The sequence below is a fragment of the Neovison vison genome, chromosome 13, assembly GCF_020171115.1.
Source record: "Neovison vison isolate M4711 chromosome 13, ASM_NN_V1, whole genome shotgun sequence".
NCBI lineage: Eukaryota > Metazoa > Chordata > Mammalia > Carnivora > Mustelidae > Neogale > Neogale vison.
In genome coordinates this window covers 104,915,989-104,931,370 of record NC_058103.1, presented here as the reverse complement: position 1 = coordinate 104,931,370, position 15,382 = coordinate 104,915,989, and the positions used below count along the sequence as shown (strand labels likewise).

The 15,382-nt window shown below is 43.8% G+C and overlaps 1 protein-coding gene across 1 annotated transcript in view; it reads right to left on the bottom strand.

The window, feature by feature from the left end:
- Positions 1–13,315, bottom strand: part of RAB8B (RAB8B, member RAS oncogene family) — a 60,444-nt gene extending 47,129 nt beyond the window's left edge. The window contains exon 1 of the mRNA XM_044232298.1: positions 13,109–13,315. Coding sequence (XP_044088233.1) covers positions 13,109–13,232 — 124 coding nt within the window. The 5' untranslated portion in view covers positions 13,233–13,315. The remainder of the gene's footprint in view (positions 1–13,108) is intronic.
- Between the last annotated feature and the right edge of the window lie 2,067 nt (positions 13,316–15,382).

Below are 15,382 nucleotides of genomic sequence, written 5' to 3'. Positions count from 1 at the left end.
GGAGTTACTATCCTTCCTTTATCAATAAAGAAAATGCTTAAATCATTTGCCCAAGGCTCTCAAACAGGACTTGAACTTGAACTTGTCTCAGAAGCCCAAGTTCTTTTATCCATACCAAGTTATTTTGTGTTCCTAAGTCTATTTTTCCATTTTGTCAGTGAATCCTTTGGTTATCGCTCAGGATCTTTTTTTTCTAGAAGGGTCTTAAGAGTGTATTGCTCTCAACACTCTGATTTTGCTTTGAAGAAATGGAAGCCCTAGGAAGTTTACTACTGAGCTGCCCACACTCCTATAATGAGTATCCCTGCTGCAAATGGCATACTGCCACTTTTTCCTCTTAGATGTTGGTGGCCTGCCTCTCAGAGGACCTCAGCTCTGCTCCTAATCTCCTAGAGGCTCAGAGAAACAAATGACCACTGTAAAAATCCAGAATGCAAAGCTAAAATGAGAGACCAAGGGCCTCCCCTAGCAGGCAACGTCATGAGCTTTAGCAGATGGGACTTTGTTTTATCAGGTTTAGCTGCTCCGGCCTTTCTGCTTTTTGGCTCACAAAGCATTCTGGAAACTCAGGGCTAGCAAACCAATCAGGTGTTAGTCCAGTCTACAATGCCCTGCGATTCTGAGGAAAACTGCCAAACAGGGCTTTACAAACAAAACCCAGAGTAGAGAGGATTTCACCCTGCAGAAAAAAACAGGACAGGCTAGCACAAAGTTTTAAACTTAATTTGCCAAAGGAAAGAAGCTTACAATTAAAGCAGCTATTCCTAGCACATTACAGTCTAAGGCCAACAACATACAAGTGTAACAACCAATGGCCCCACGTGGAGAGGCAGTGCTGCGTTGCCATTACAATTAGTTCCCTTTTCATGAGAGAGTTGGATTCATAATTAAACTCTGTCCCTTCCTGCCTCCATTCTGCTGTGCACATATCTGACTGCTTCCTAAGGGACGGGGTTAGAGGCCAGGAGACAACCCCAAGCCACAGGTCCACTGACCTCCCAGGGTCAACAGGCAAGGTGAAGCATGTTGGCGTGAGCTGTATAAGAGCTTCTCTGGGGAGAAGGTGATTTCGTCTTTCCATGCAACACACTTCTCAAGTCACTTTACATGGTTGTTACTCCAGCCTCAGTGCCAGTACAGTCCCTCCCATGAAAAACTCCAGAACCTGTTCTGGGAAGAGGAGGTTGATGTAGACAAAAGTGTGGTCAGGGCTCCTCTAAGATTTACTTGTTGGATCAAGTCAATTACTCTCTCAGGACCTGAGCATCCAGAACAGGGAGATAGCAATGTCTATCCATAGATTTCATTACTGAGGAGTTTAAATAGAAATATAAGTGAAAGCATTTGGTGAACATAAGGGTCCAAGTGACGTAAAAGGCAACAGATACTGTCTGCTGATCTAACTGGTCTCCTGCATAAAATTCTCAGTGACTCCCGCCCTTCTCAGGACAGAGTCCAGACTCTTGAGCAGGTCTGAAAGCCCATTATAACCTGCCCTTTAATTACCTTCAACTTCACCTCCCATCTCACTTGAGGCTTCAGCTAAACAGGATGTCTTGAGTTCCTCCAGAGGGCTGTGCTGCCCTGGTGCACCTGCGGCAAGAGCCCTCTGTCCCCCCACACTCTCTCATTCTACCCAACTAAGTCCTCCTCCAGGTTCTGATTTTAGCTTAAATGCCATTTCCTCCTAGAAACGTTCCTCTACCTCACCTCCAAGCTTTCACAACCTCTTTTTTTTTTTTTTTTAAACCCCTTTGGAGCCCTTTTCATCATTGTGTTAAATTGCTTGGATACTTGTTACTCTTTCCCCTCTCAAAATTTTGTGGATGAAACAATGTTGCTGAATGAGTGAATTTAGAGAAAATGAAAAAGACTTAGTGTCTTACATTAGGAAATGACTAACAAAATCTCTGCAGTTCCCACTCTGCACTTCACAAGCAACCTCACCCCATCCCTAGCCTCTCTTTTTAACTGGTAAGAAAGTAAAGATCATGAGAAGGAGCTAAAAGGTTTGACCAAAAGCATTCCATTAATTAAGGACTCTAGAGATGTGCTTGGACCCTATATCTCTGGTTCAATCCCTGAATTTTCTACAAAATGTTAGCTATGTCCAGATTTTATGCTATATGTACTTTCATAGCAAGAGAAGTAAAAGCAGATGAAATGTAAGAGAAAGGAGACTTGAAATCCAAAACCTGCTGCTTAAGGTCTGGCTGTGTGTGACCTGGAGCCATTTCCATGTCTCCACGCCTCTGTCCTTTATCTGTCAAATGGAAGTTCAGTACCAGCAAACCTAAGCAGCAAAAAGCTTCTTATCTTTTTGGATTATTTTTCACCTACCTCACCATGTTTTATGTAAAGAAAATGAGATAAGTTGAAAATACTTTATGCGGGACGCCTGGGTGGCTCAGTTGGTTAAGCAGCTGCCTTCAGCTCAGGTCATGATCCCAGCGTCCTGGGATTGAGTCCCACATAGGGCTCCTTTTTTTTTTTTTTTTTTTTAAGATTTTATTTATTTATTTGACAGAGAGAGATCACAAGTAAGCAGAGAAGTAGGCAGAGAGAGAGAGAGGAAAGCAGGCTCTCCGCCCAGCGGAGAGCCCCACATCGGGCTCCTTGCTCAGCAGGGAGCCTGCTTCTCCCTCTGCCTCTGCTGCCACTCTGTCTGCCTGTACTCAATCTCTCCCCCGCCTCTCTGATAAATAAATAAAATCTTTAAAAAAAAAAAAAGAAAAGAAAATACTTTATGCATCTCTTCTCAAAGAAGTATTTTTTCCAACTTCTCATGTGATTATATTTTTGGTGACATTCAGCTTTATTATTCAAACCAAAGCATTTTTTAGACGAGGGAGGGACAGAGGGAGTGGGTGAAGAGAGAATCTTAAGCAGGGTCCTGGCTCAGTGTAGAGTCTGAGATGGGGCTCGATCTCATGACCCTGAGGTCACAACCTGAGCAGAAACCAGGGGCCAGACACTTAATCGACTGAGTCACCCTGGTGCCCTGAACCCAAGAATTTTTTGGAGCACAGGATTCAAATTCATTAAGCAATCTCTTTAGGACTACAAAAAGTTTAACTGATTTACAAGATCAACACAGGCTTGGCTGGAATTAACTAGGGCTACTATTTCTTCCTTCTGACTTCATGACATCAAGACACTAGTGTTCACCTGCAGAAAGAACCCTTGCCCATAGTGGTTAACTGAAGAAATAAAGGACAAATCCTTTTTCTTTACACACACTACTTGATTTCATAGACTCATAGAATGCTGCAGCCAGAAGAGAGTATGAAAACCATCGAAGCCTGTATCTGCCTTTCACAATGAGAAAACAGGCCCAGTCTCACTCCTTGGGAAGTGCTTAAGCAGGGCTGATTGCAAACACACACCAATTGTTTTTCACAGTATTACATATTTGGCAATAATAGATGATTTGAACAAAAAATTGTGGTAAATCATATTCTAGGTCACAACACAAATTTCAGATGTAATGGTATTTGTCAAAGCTGAAGGTTAAAGGGCAAAGACAGAGACACAACTGATATTATGTACGCATGTTTTAAAATTTGATTATGATGGAATTTTCTGGAAGTAAAAGAGATTTTGCCAGTCCCACCAATTTTCCATGCTTCTGTAAGACTGGAGATTTTCAAAACAATAGTAAGTAGACAAAATGGGAAATGCACTCAAATTATTTTTTTGTGGACAACAACCTCATCTGTCACTGTTTGTTACTGTCTGTGACTGAAACAAGCACCAAATTTTTACTAACTAGTTCTAAACAACGTAGACAGCAATGAAGTCAAAAGTCACTACTAATCCTCACACCCTTTTATTTATTTCTTTTCTTAAAGATTTTTAAGGAATCTCTACCCAGTGTGGGGCTCAAACTTACAACCCCGAGATCAAGAGTTACACACTCCATCGGCTGAGCCAACCAGGTGCCCCAGTCCTCACACTCTAACAGGCCGAGGTTTCTAACTCCTTTCCCAATAGTTTCTCCAACTACTAACAAAAGCAAGAGACTGAAGGAGTAGCCAAAGAAATGGACAGGGGTGGAGGGTAGAATGTCATTTTCATTCTTGGGTAACTTTTTTTTTTTTTTTTAAGATTTTATTTATTTATTTGACAGGGAGAGAGAGAGACCACAAGTAGGCAGAGAGGCAGGCAGAGAGAGATGGGGAAGCAGGCCCCACCGCTAAGCAGAGAGCCCGACTCGAGGCTCAATCCCAGGACCCCAAGATCACGACCCAAGCTGAAGGAGAGGCTCAACCCAATGAGCCACCCAGGCACCCCTGTTATTTTCATTCTTTTCCTCTTCCCAACCCAACCCTTCTCCCCAAAAAACTGGTAAGGGTGAAGTGATAGTGGAGTCTGAACTGAGACAGTAGTATGAATCATTCCAAAACTGAAAGAGTTAACTCTCAATAAAAAATTGTTTTCCATTCCATCTCAAGATTTTATTCAGAGACCTTTAGAAAAGAAAAAGTAAAAAATTCCTTGTTGAAAACCATAAAGTTACCCCATCCAAATTCACAAGCAACAAACAAATTACAGTAGGGTTAGTCACTGACTGCTCACAATACAAACCCTTTTATTTATTTTTTTTGTGATGGAGCTTGTGTATTTTTGTGTATGAGATTGGAATATTTTGTAATACCTATTCCAGAAAAATTTTGCATAGGGCCATAAGAAACAGACTCTTACAATTCAACTTTTAAATAGATCACCCGATATTTCATGTCAAAACATGACTGGGTATTTTAGAGAGTGTCCCTCTACTTCGTATATCAGGAAAACATCTATAAGTTATTAAAATAATCACTGCCAAGTTCTTTGCCAAAATATGCAAAATCACAACATGATGTGGGGAAGTCGTGCCAGTCCCAGCTCTGCCAGCAGAAAGCTATGCAACACGACATATTGCTTAATTGCTTTGCAGTTGGTTTTCCTCAATCGTGATGAGGTGGGATTCCATCCCTAACCGGACTTTTGCAAACCAAGCGCTTTAAAGTCCTGCAATGCTGTCACTGGGTGCAACTAGAGCTGTCCTAGCCTCTCTCTTAGGGACAGCAAGCCTAAATTTGATGAACGTGAGGACATAGAGAGCTTTAGCATTTTCTCCTGGGAATTGAGAATTAACATTCTGGGCTGAGGAAGATGAGAGCTACTTGGAAAATGCCCAATGGTTCAGCAAAAGGTAAATACCAAAGCACCCAATCACACTGATGCAGAATGCTATAGGTACGACGAGAAAAGAGATATTTCATCACTGCCAAGTAACAGGTCTGCTGCAGAGAACAGTTTCCAATTGCCCCACCACTTTATGTGGCTTCTCAAAGGAAGTCCCGAGTAACTTAGTAACTTTAAAGGGGAAAAAAAAAAAAAAAAGTGGACATTTTTTCCTCTAAAGACAATCAGGTACCTACTTTCTTTAAGGTTCCTATTAATTCAACACAAAATAAGAAAATCCCCAAACACAAAATGAACAGAGGATAAGGACACATCTCCAGATACAACACATCCAATTATCATCCCCGGACAGTATTTTTAATACTAAAATTTAGCCCTCACATGATGGACAGCAAAACCTATTCCCTTGCAAGAAGAGATGGCCGATGTGTAGGGCAAAGCTACCCGCCCTCTCCCGCGCTCTCCCACCCTCAGCAAGGCAGAGGTCAGGGACCCGTCAGCCCCTGGTCTCCCCCGGGGTCTCCCAAGCTCCGTGCTCTACACCACACAGCGCAGAGGGTGGCCGCCAACACTCCTGCCCATGCTGGCATTCATGCTGAAGTCTGTTTCATCCCAGCTTTGCATATTTCTTAACATACTCTGCCCTATATTGAAATACTGAAATGGGTCTTCAAAGAAAGCCACTTCATGACAGTAAAGCCCTTCATCTAAGCCATAAGGTGGTCATTTTTTTCTACCTTATGTAATTTTAGAACGGTAACAAGAGCAGAAAACATAACTGGAAATATTCATTTTACTCTAGACCCTGTGCCATTCTAGTGAGACACACAAGAAGTTCTATACAATAAATGTTTATATTCATTCAAATTCAACAGAATTTGGCTTTATTCAACCCAAATGCCCAGCCCAGTTCCAATCCACTCACTACCCTGTCACTCAAACAAGCACTGGGCAGAATACAGACACAAACAGAGCTCCATCTGCTAATTAAAACTGGGCATGAAACTGTTAACAGGCATCTGTTGCATTGTTTGAAGCTAATGGGCAGAGACAAAGCTGAAATGGCTCTTCTAAAGCAAACCCAGTGATTTCACTCATTTTCTATTTGGTATTTATGTCAGTGGGGGATTGGAAGCAGGGTGTCAAACAGCTTATTATGGAGACTGAAAGATAAGTGATATCTTACCTATTCTAAAACATCCCTTTAAAACAGATAATAGAAAGATATATAACACTTTATACTGGGGAAAATACCATTCTTGTGGTAAGAATTCCAATTAAGCATTCTGATCGTATCTCAGACATAACCTAATTATAATACTATGAAAGAGAATAATAACCAAAATTCAAGCAATGCTTTATAGCTCATATAGGGCTCTCACAATTTATCCACCAAGCCACTCATTCATCCAGCTGATGAGTCATTTAACATGGGCCTTGGAGACTTAAAAGGTAAATAAGGCTTGATTTCTGCCCTAGGGAATTCACAGCAACCCTGAAAAGTTGGTATAATATTAGACTCTATTAGAGATGAAGGAACTAAGGCTCTAGAAGGACAAGTGACTCACCAAGGCCAGAAAACTAGGAATGGCAGATGCCAGGACGTAAACTGACTGCAGACCCAGTACTCCCCTTAATTCACCCTGCTCTCTCCCTAACACCAGACGTGAAACAGTCCACTTCAATGGCTACTTACATTTCAGAAGCTCCCTATTATGTAAGGCTCCACAGTATTAATCGCCACCTGAAATCTACTTCCCCATCCCTACTCCAAGCCTCTCCTCATTCTGCATGAAATCTCTTTCCTGCAGAAACCTCCCACTTCTAATACACACAAGAGAGCTGGTCCCAGAATGGCTCCACGTGCGGGTAGGCAGGCAGGCAGGCAGGCCTCAACAAGACCCAGCCTCGGCCGGGCCAGCAGCTCCCCGGAGGTCTTCTGCTTCTGGTTCCATGGTTCTTTTCAAACGCAGTTATCGGATTTAACTCAAAAATCAACTGCTAATTTTTTTCTGGTCTTCAAAGGCTAGGCTTATTTCCCTTGAAGACAATATCCAAACCTATTTCCCCACAGCTTTCTCAGTGGGTCCAAAACAAAGCTTCCCCCTGATTTGCTGCCAGGCAGAACAGCTGGCAAAACTCTTTTTTGTAAAGTACGCTTAGTCTTAAAACATATCCATATTGTGTCCAAGACTCAGTTTCCCCACACCCACTCTTTATTGGCTGAATGGCTTTTCTCCCTCACTAGAACAGGAATTGAGGAGGTTAGGTTTAACCCTTTATTATCAAGCATTAAGCTCTACTTTTTCTGAAACAGTATCGTCAGGAAAGCTATGGCTTGGATGGAAAATCTCCTGACAGCTTCGAGAGAACACAATGACATTAAATTAGGCTTTATGTACAAAATGTTCAATTTGAAGTTGCATGTTCCTTGCATATTTCTGTGTGAGAGGCTGAAACCAAGGAAAACAACTATGAAAATTAAAATCCACTTACTCTACATATTTGGCTGATGCTTAGTCAAATGTGGATGACATTTTGGATAAAAATGTAAATATGACAAAGTTTGTTTTTCAGTCAGTAATTCTTGATAATAGACTTGAATTGTTACCAACCCAAGAAAGTTTTTTAATTTTAGGTTAGGGTCGACAAACTTTTTCTGTAAAGGAACAGTGAGTACATATTTTTAAGCTCTGTAGGACACATATGGTCTCTGTTGCATAGTCCTTGTTTTATATTTTAATAACCACTTAGAAACGTTAGCAAGCATTCTTCGCTTGTCAATGGGCACAAAAACTACAGGCCACATTTGGCCCCAGGGCCATTCTTTGCCAACCCCTGATTTTAGGAAAAGTGAATCCAAGAAAAAAATGCAACGTTACAGAATAAAGTATCTAAAAGTGCTCTGATGAGACCAGGCAGCAACAATTAACCAGCATACTGCTATTAACATGATTTCATTAGCTATTTTGCACGTGGAAGGAATTTTAATGACAGGATGCACTTTGATCTCCCAACCTGTAACTAGGGACACAAAAGAAACAGGCAAAAGAGGGCTATCATATGCAGAGTTATCCCAGGAGAAATCCTCACAGAAAAATGTAAGTGCAAAACCTAATTCCTCCCCGGGGAAAGGTGGCGACTTGGATTTATGGAGACGATCAGACTGACAGACTGATCAGAAATAGCAGCAGTGAGAAGTCACGCAGACTTGAATTAGGGGCTTCATGGGAAGTTCTGCTACAACCAGCTGTGTGATCTTGACACTGTCAATTCAACCTTAGCTTTCCTACTTACAAAATTGGGGCAGGGGTAGAGAGTGGATAATCTCCAACTCTTCTACTGTCAAACTACGACCATATTAATAATGAAACCACTCAGGAAATACCCTGACAGGAAGAGGGGGGAGGGGTGGGGAGAGACAGCAAAGGAATGACACTCACACTGTCCAGTTAAAGGACAGGGCTGGGTTTTCTCTTCTGTTCTAGCAGCACCTTGCACAGTACAGGCCATTCCAAGGTGTCTGTATGGCCTCCTATCAACAGTAAACTATACCCACGTCCCACAGGAAATATAATGCACAGGTGACTGTATTACTGTTTCCTAGTTGTCTTAACATCACATCTTACAGACATTTAAAACATTAATTATGACTATGCAGGAGGCTTGGGGGAGTTCATCAAAAAACTTTTTTCAGGGGCGCCTGGGTGGCTCAGTCGATTGAGCTTCTGCCTTAGGCTCAGATCATGATCCCAGGACCCTGAGATCCAGTCCTCCATCAGTCTCCCTGCTCAGTGGGGAGTCAGCTTCTCCCTCTCCCTCTGCCCCTCCCACCACTATCCCCCCACGCCCACCCCACTGGTGTTCTCTCTCACTCTGCTGTCTCTCTCTCTCTCAAATAGATAAATAAATCTTAACAGAAAGAAAGAAACAGAAAAACTTCTTTCAGTTCTCAAACCTCTGAACTGGAAGGCTGGTTGGTCGTAGGCACTGGGCCTATAATTTCTTTCTTTCTTTCTTTTTTTTTAAATTATTTTTGTTTTGGAAACATGTATTTTTCATGTTAAGAGGTTATGTACTTTTTTTTAAGATTTTATTTATTTATTTGACAGACAGAGATTACAAGTAGGCAGAGAGGCAGGCAGAGAGGGAGAGGAGGAAGCAGGCTCCCCGCTGAGCAGAGAGCCTGATGTGGGCCTCGATCCCAGGACTCTGAGATCACGACCTGAGCCGAAGGCAGAGGCTTTAACCCACTGAGCCACCCAGGCACCCCTGGGCCTATAATTTCAAAAGGATATACCCTCTCTACTCAGAAGTTAACGAGTATTATCCCACTGATAAACTGAAAGATTCGCAATGGGTCAGGTGGAAGACAATGCACCTTCCACCACCCCCAAAAGCAGAAAGGAAATGAGGAGAGCTGGGATCTCAGAGAAGGTAGCAGAACCTTAAAGAAGTGAGAAGAAAGTACTTGTGAGAGAGCCATTACCTGTAATCAAAATGACTGTCTCCTTCCTTTCATGATGGCCTAACCACTATCAAAGACCATCTAAAGATGGCAAATGCCTTTTTAAACAATGACTTGAACTTTGACAAAGCAGTATCAAAACTAAACACGTATCTGCATGGGAAGACACAAGCACACATGCATATCTACCAAATCACACACACACAAACCTCAGGTGTTAAGAAATGAGTTTTTCCTGTGATGTTGACCTTATCAAGTTTAGTCAGTAAGGCTGTGGCAGACCCTGTCAAAATCCAGTCAGAAAAGCCCAGAACTTACACACCTAGGTATCTCAAAAAATAATTATGACTGGGACTCTTGAGTCCCAACTCTTACCTCAACAATTTCAGATGACCAGTGGATGGGGGAGAGGGGGGCAGGGAGTGGATATTGCTGCTAAAGATGTGGACACTCCATGCCTACGTGTGCATGGAGTGAAGAATGTGTGGAACTTTGTTCATGAGCATGGTGTTAATATTCACCTCCTTTTCCCAGCTTAATTTCAAATGCAAAGCATTAGGTTTCAGGTAAAAAAAATTTTCTGCTGTTTGAAGGCAGTGTGATACCACTTCCTGTCAGGCTCTGTGGCTCAATAAGAGGTATGGATTTCCCCTCCTCCATGTCAACTGAAAATGCAGCTCATAGCCTCTTTTAACCACATCCACCTCACAGAAAATATGAAGACCAAGATCACATTTGAGACTCATTCCTACTAATGTCTGCTTTCTGTTCAACACAGTTTCAGGACACTGGTTTTCCTGCCTTCATAGCTGCAACCCTTTACAGAACCAGTTTCAATTAAAAAAAAAAAATCCACACAAAAAAGATTCTAAGCCAACTGCAAGAAAAGTATTTTTTTTTTTTTAAGATTTTATTTATTTGGGGCGCCTGGGTGGCTCAGTGGGTTAAAGCCTCTGCCTTCGGCTCAGGTCATGATCCCAGGGTCCTGGGATCGAGCCCCTCATCAGGCTCTCTGCTCCGTAGGGAGTCTGCTTCCTCCCTCTCTCTCTGCCTGCCTCTCTGCCTACTTGTGATCTCTCTCTGTCAAATAAATAAATAAAATCTTTAAAAAAAAAAAAAAAGATTTTATTTATTTATTTGACAGAGAGAGATCACAAGTAGGCAGAGAGGCAGGCGGGGGGGGGGGGGGAGCAGGACCCCCACTGAGCAGCAAGCCCGATGTGGGACTCGATCCCAGAACTCTGGGACCATGACCTGAGCCAAAGGTAGAGGCCCGACCATTGAGCCACCCAGGCGCCCCAAGAAAAGTAATTGTTAAAAGCTACTATCACAAAAGGAAGCAGATATCCTTACAGGAAATATGGGACAAAAATTAAGGCAAAAAGTGTGGGGGGGCTAATAAAGCTATTTCAAATGACTGAAAGTCAACCAAGGAGCTTAAGAGAAACTGCATCATTGAGACTCACTCACTTTTGACACAGGAGAATGCTTCTGGGAGGGTCACAAACAGAGAGAAAGGACAAAAGGCTACCCACTCAACTTGTTAGAAATTGTCCTTTGCCATCTGGACTGCACTATGCATTCAACAATGTAAAAGGTTTATTTGGGGGTTTGAAATTAATACCAGCATCCAAAACTAACGTCCTTTAGTTGCTGTGACAGCTCCCACCAAATCTCTTAGGAATATACTTGAGACATGACATTTAAAATCTGCTTCCTCAGAAAAGAAAAAGTCCCACTCAAGAATGACTGCCAAGAACTTGCAACTCAAACTTCCCTAAGCCCAGACAGCATAACACCGGGGAGGTTTCAGAGCACTCAGTCTGTAAGAAAGAGGCCAGAACAAACAAACCAACCATAGACTTCCCTAGTTCTCAATTTTAAGAGCGCTCCATACCCAAATATTCTTTTTTTTAAATGGTAAATTATCCTTAAAACACACAGTATTCAAATACAATTGTTACCATAGCACCATAATAATCCCAAAAATTCACAGTGAAATATGCTATAAGAACCATGTGAAAGGTGCTTAAGTGAGCTACTATTAGCAACTACAAACATCACCCAGACAACTGAAAGATAAGATTCTTAAGGTATTTAATTAACTGCAGCTATTTAACAAAGAAAATGATGTTAAGGTCACTTGCATAGGCAGCTTAAAACCAGCCTTGATTTGCTCTTCAGTTTATGGTAAGTTACTTATCTCCTTACCTGAACACAAAGTCAGCCAGGACAAAAGTACAAAAGACAGCTCCCCGCCAAGATCAGGTAAAACGATTAATCAATTCAAAGTAATTGGGGGTACATTGTTATGTTGTGATTCATTCAGCAAGTAATAATTAAGGCAGCAAGGCAAAATGCATAGGGAGTCAGGCAGAATTCAATTCCTTCGCTGAGAAGTTATTAAACATTCAAGCCCAAGAATTTACAAAGTTGAGAAGTGTTGCTTCTCAGGAGATGGTAGTAAAGGAGTGAACCATATTTTCCTGATCACACCATTCCCAAGAGTCGCCAATTCTCTTAACACCGGTTAATGCTCACAGAACACTTTACACTCTGTAGACATTATTCCACCATTAGTCACGTTTTGATCTTTTTCCTGCACTTGAGCCAAAGGAAAGGGAGAGAGAAAATGGTAACCAGGGTTCCCAGTTACTGGAGAAAGTCCGATGCCCCACGTTTTCCACTTCCTCTCCCTTTCCCATTTTCTCTGTCTTCTCTGCTTAACCTCTGGACTGTATATTCTGCTTCTCCTTTTCCTTTCTATCTCACACCCAGCTTTCCTTTACTTTCTCCACCACCTGTCCTCGCTCTGACCTCTGATCCTCTGAACTCTTCTCCCCATCCTGCAATATTTGTTCTGCAACCCCTCCATGACAAGAGATCCAGACCTCTTGTGGCCAGTGCCCCTCATCCCTCACCTCCTGATAGATCATTCCTCTGAATTCCCTTCCGATTGTTGGGTTCTCGCCTCCTGTCCCTTGTGTCCTCTGTTCTTTTACTTCACGTCCCTCCCATTCCTCCCGAAGCTTCATTTCCCCCTTCGCATTTCCTTCCTCTTTCCTGTCTTTTAATCCATTTCACACCCACTATCCCCTTCTCTTTCTCTGAGATTTCGTGTCTCCCGCCCCCCACTTTGTCCCGCTAAGACCCTTCCCTGTCACTCCCCCAACCCTCTCACTTCCCCCAATACCCCTAGTCCTTGTTGCTCTGGTTCCCCTTCCCCTTTCTTTGCCCCCAAGTTCCCTCTTCACCGCCCCCCCCAACCTCACGTCCCCGCCCGCCCCTCTCCTTCACTCCTTCACTCTCTCCTACTGCCCTAGCCACCCTGCCGACCCCGGGGTCCCCTCCCTGGGGCTCCCAAGCTCTCCTCCAGCCCTCTCCCCGGCCCGCTTGCACCCGCCCCCCATGTCTCTCACTCCCCGTCCCCGGCCGCGGCCCCTCCCTCACCGATGGTGGAGATGAAGGTGGTGTTGAAGGCGTCCTCGGAGAAGCGGAATAGGAGGCAAGTCTTGCCTACCCCGGAGTCGCCGATCAGCAGCAGCTTGAACAGATAATCGTACGTCTTCGCCATCTTCTCGCTCCGGCCCTCTGACCGGAGAGCGAGAGAAGCGGCGGAGAGAGGCGGGGAGGGGGCCGCGGACGAGGGGGCGTGTCCGCCTCGCCACCGCCGCTCGCCCCGCCCTGCGACCCGCCCCTTCCCTTGAAGAAGGCCTGCGCGCCCCGCCCCGCGCGGCCAATCGGCTGGGGCTTCGTCATCATCGCCCGCGTCCCTGGGTTAGATGGGACTTGTAGTTCCTTGGAGGAGCCTCGGGCGTGCCCGGCACCGGCAGTCCGAGCAACCCCAGGGGATAAAAGAAGATTCGCTGGGTGCTGGGGGAGTGGGTGATTAGACGTTTCCACCCCGGCCGGGAAGGAAGGCTCGATTTCGAACTCTGCGTGTCTTGCCGCCGGAACTCAACTTCACGGTTTCTTTGTGTGTGGGCGCCTTTCAATTCCAGACCTCTGAATCTGAGTCCCAGGACTACAGCATCTCTTCCGCCCGGACCCGGAGCAGAGATGCTTTCTTTGCTTCACGCGGCCGTGGCGCAGCCTGTGGATTATCTGCAGGGTGCGTTATCTGGCTTCGCCTGCAGTTCCTGCCCGGCACCACCTCTGTGCCCCCTTCCTCAGCCCCTCAGTTACAGATCTCGAAAAGAATGAGTGCCGTTCTAACTTGAACCCCAGTCATGTTCTCATCACGCCATACAGACCAGAGGCAAATAGGATTGGTATTTTAGAGGATCTGTTATGCAGACCACTCCCCTCCCCCCAATAAGACGGTGGATAAAAATCTGGGATTTTTAAATATTAAAACTTGCGCTACAGGTCTGTGTCCTATAAAGTGGCAAGCATTATGTGAGGCAGGAACTATGACTGTGGTAATCTAAAGAACAAGATCTGGATTTTGGTTCAGCGGCTTAACTGCTCCCTCTCAGAAAACTGCGACCCAGTTTTCTCATCTGTAAAATGGGTATAAAGCAAGCTATTTCCTAAGGTTGTAGAGAAAATGAAATGAGATGCTTAAAATGAAAGCACTTTGAAATCCATAGGCATTGTAGAAATGTTAGTGGTGAAGGTTACCTTCTTAAACCCTCTGGAGGCTCTCAATGGATGACAAGGTGGGGGAGGGTGCATTCTGTTATACTCACTTTACTCCTTTATTTACTGGTTTAGACTATTCTTTGTTTTGTGGATATAGTGGTCAGCCCTCTTTCATTTGCTAGTGACAGAAACCCATCCAGATCAAGTTCTCTTAGAAGGGAGGAGGTTTCCTGGTTCAAATAAAGCCAAAGGGCAAGGAATGGCCACACACGTCTAGAACCAGAAGCTCTGTCTTTCATCTCTTCTCCCTTCTCAGTTTTAATTTTTAATGTGCCAAATACCGATTGATAAGACCCACATGAACAAAACCTCTTCAGGGTCCTCAATAATTTTTTAAGAGGACAAAGGGGTCCTGAAGTCAAAATATTTGAGAACCACCAGCCTAGGCATTTACCTTAGATCTAAGTAAAAACTTTCTGAAAGGTTGGAGGAGGGTATTAAGGGAGGCAATGGATTCAACCATTAGTGGAACAAGGAAAAAACTTGGGACAGTTAGTTAAACAAGACAAGCTTTCTGAAACACATCTTGAGTGCCTTGTGACTTCATGTATGGTGCCAGTGATATTCCATTCTTGGTCTTCTTGTGTCAGAATATTCAGTTGGTCTTAGTACTGGCCTTCACCTTTTATGTGGAAAGAAGAGGAAATGTGTGATTTACTCACACTTATTGATAACACAGTACCCAGAGAGTTGCTGCTAATCTAATAACTAATTCCTAAAGCCCACAGATGGGAACAAAGCTCCTAAGGATGTCAATGTCATTTTCTGTCCCCTCAAGAGAAGGGCCCCTTCCTCTGCCTCTTTGCCCCAGCCAATTCTTGGACAAGTCTATGAATTTGGCCTCAACTGGAGCTGAACAACCATGAACAGTTCAATTCTATACCTTCACCTTCATTCTGGAAAAGAAGGGAGAAAAAAATTTCCAAGACCAGTGAAATCTTTTTTTTATAAAATGTGTATTGGGGCACCTGGGTGGCTCAGTGTTAGGTTAACGCCTCTGCCTTCGGCTCAGGTCATGATCCCAGCATCCTGGGATCAAGCCCTGCATCAGGCTCTCTGCTCGGAAAAGAGCCTGCTTCC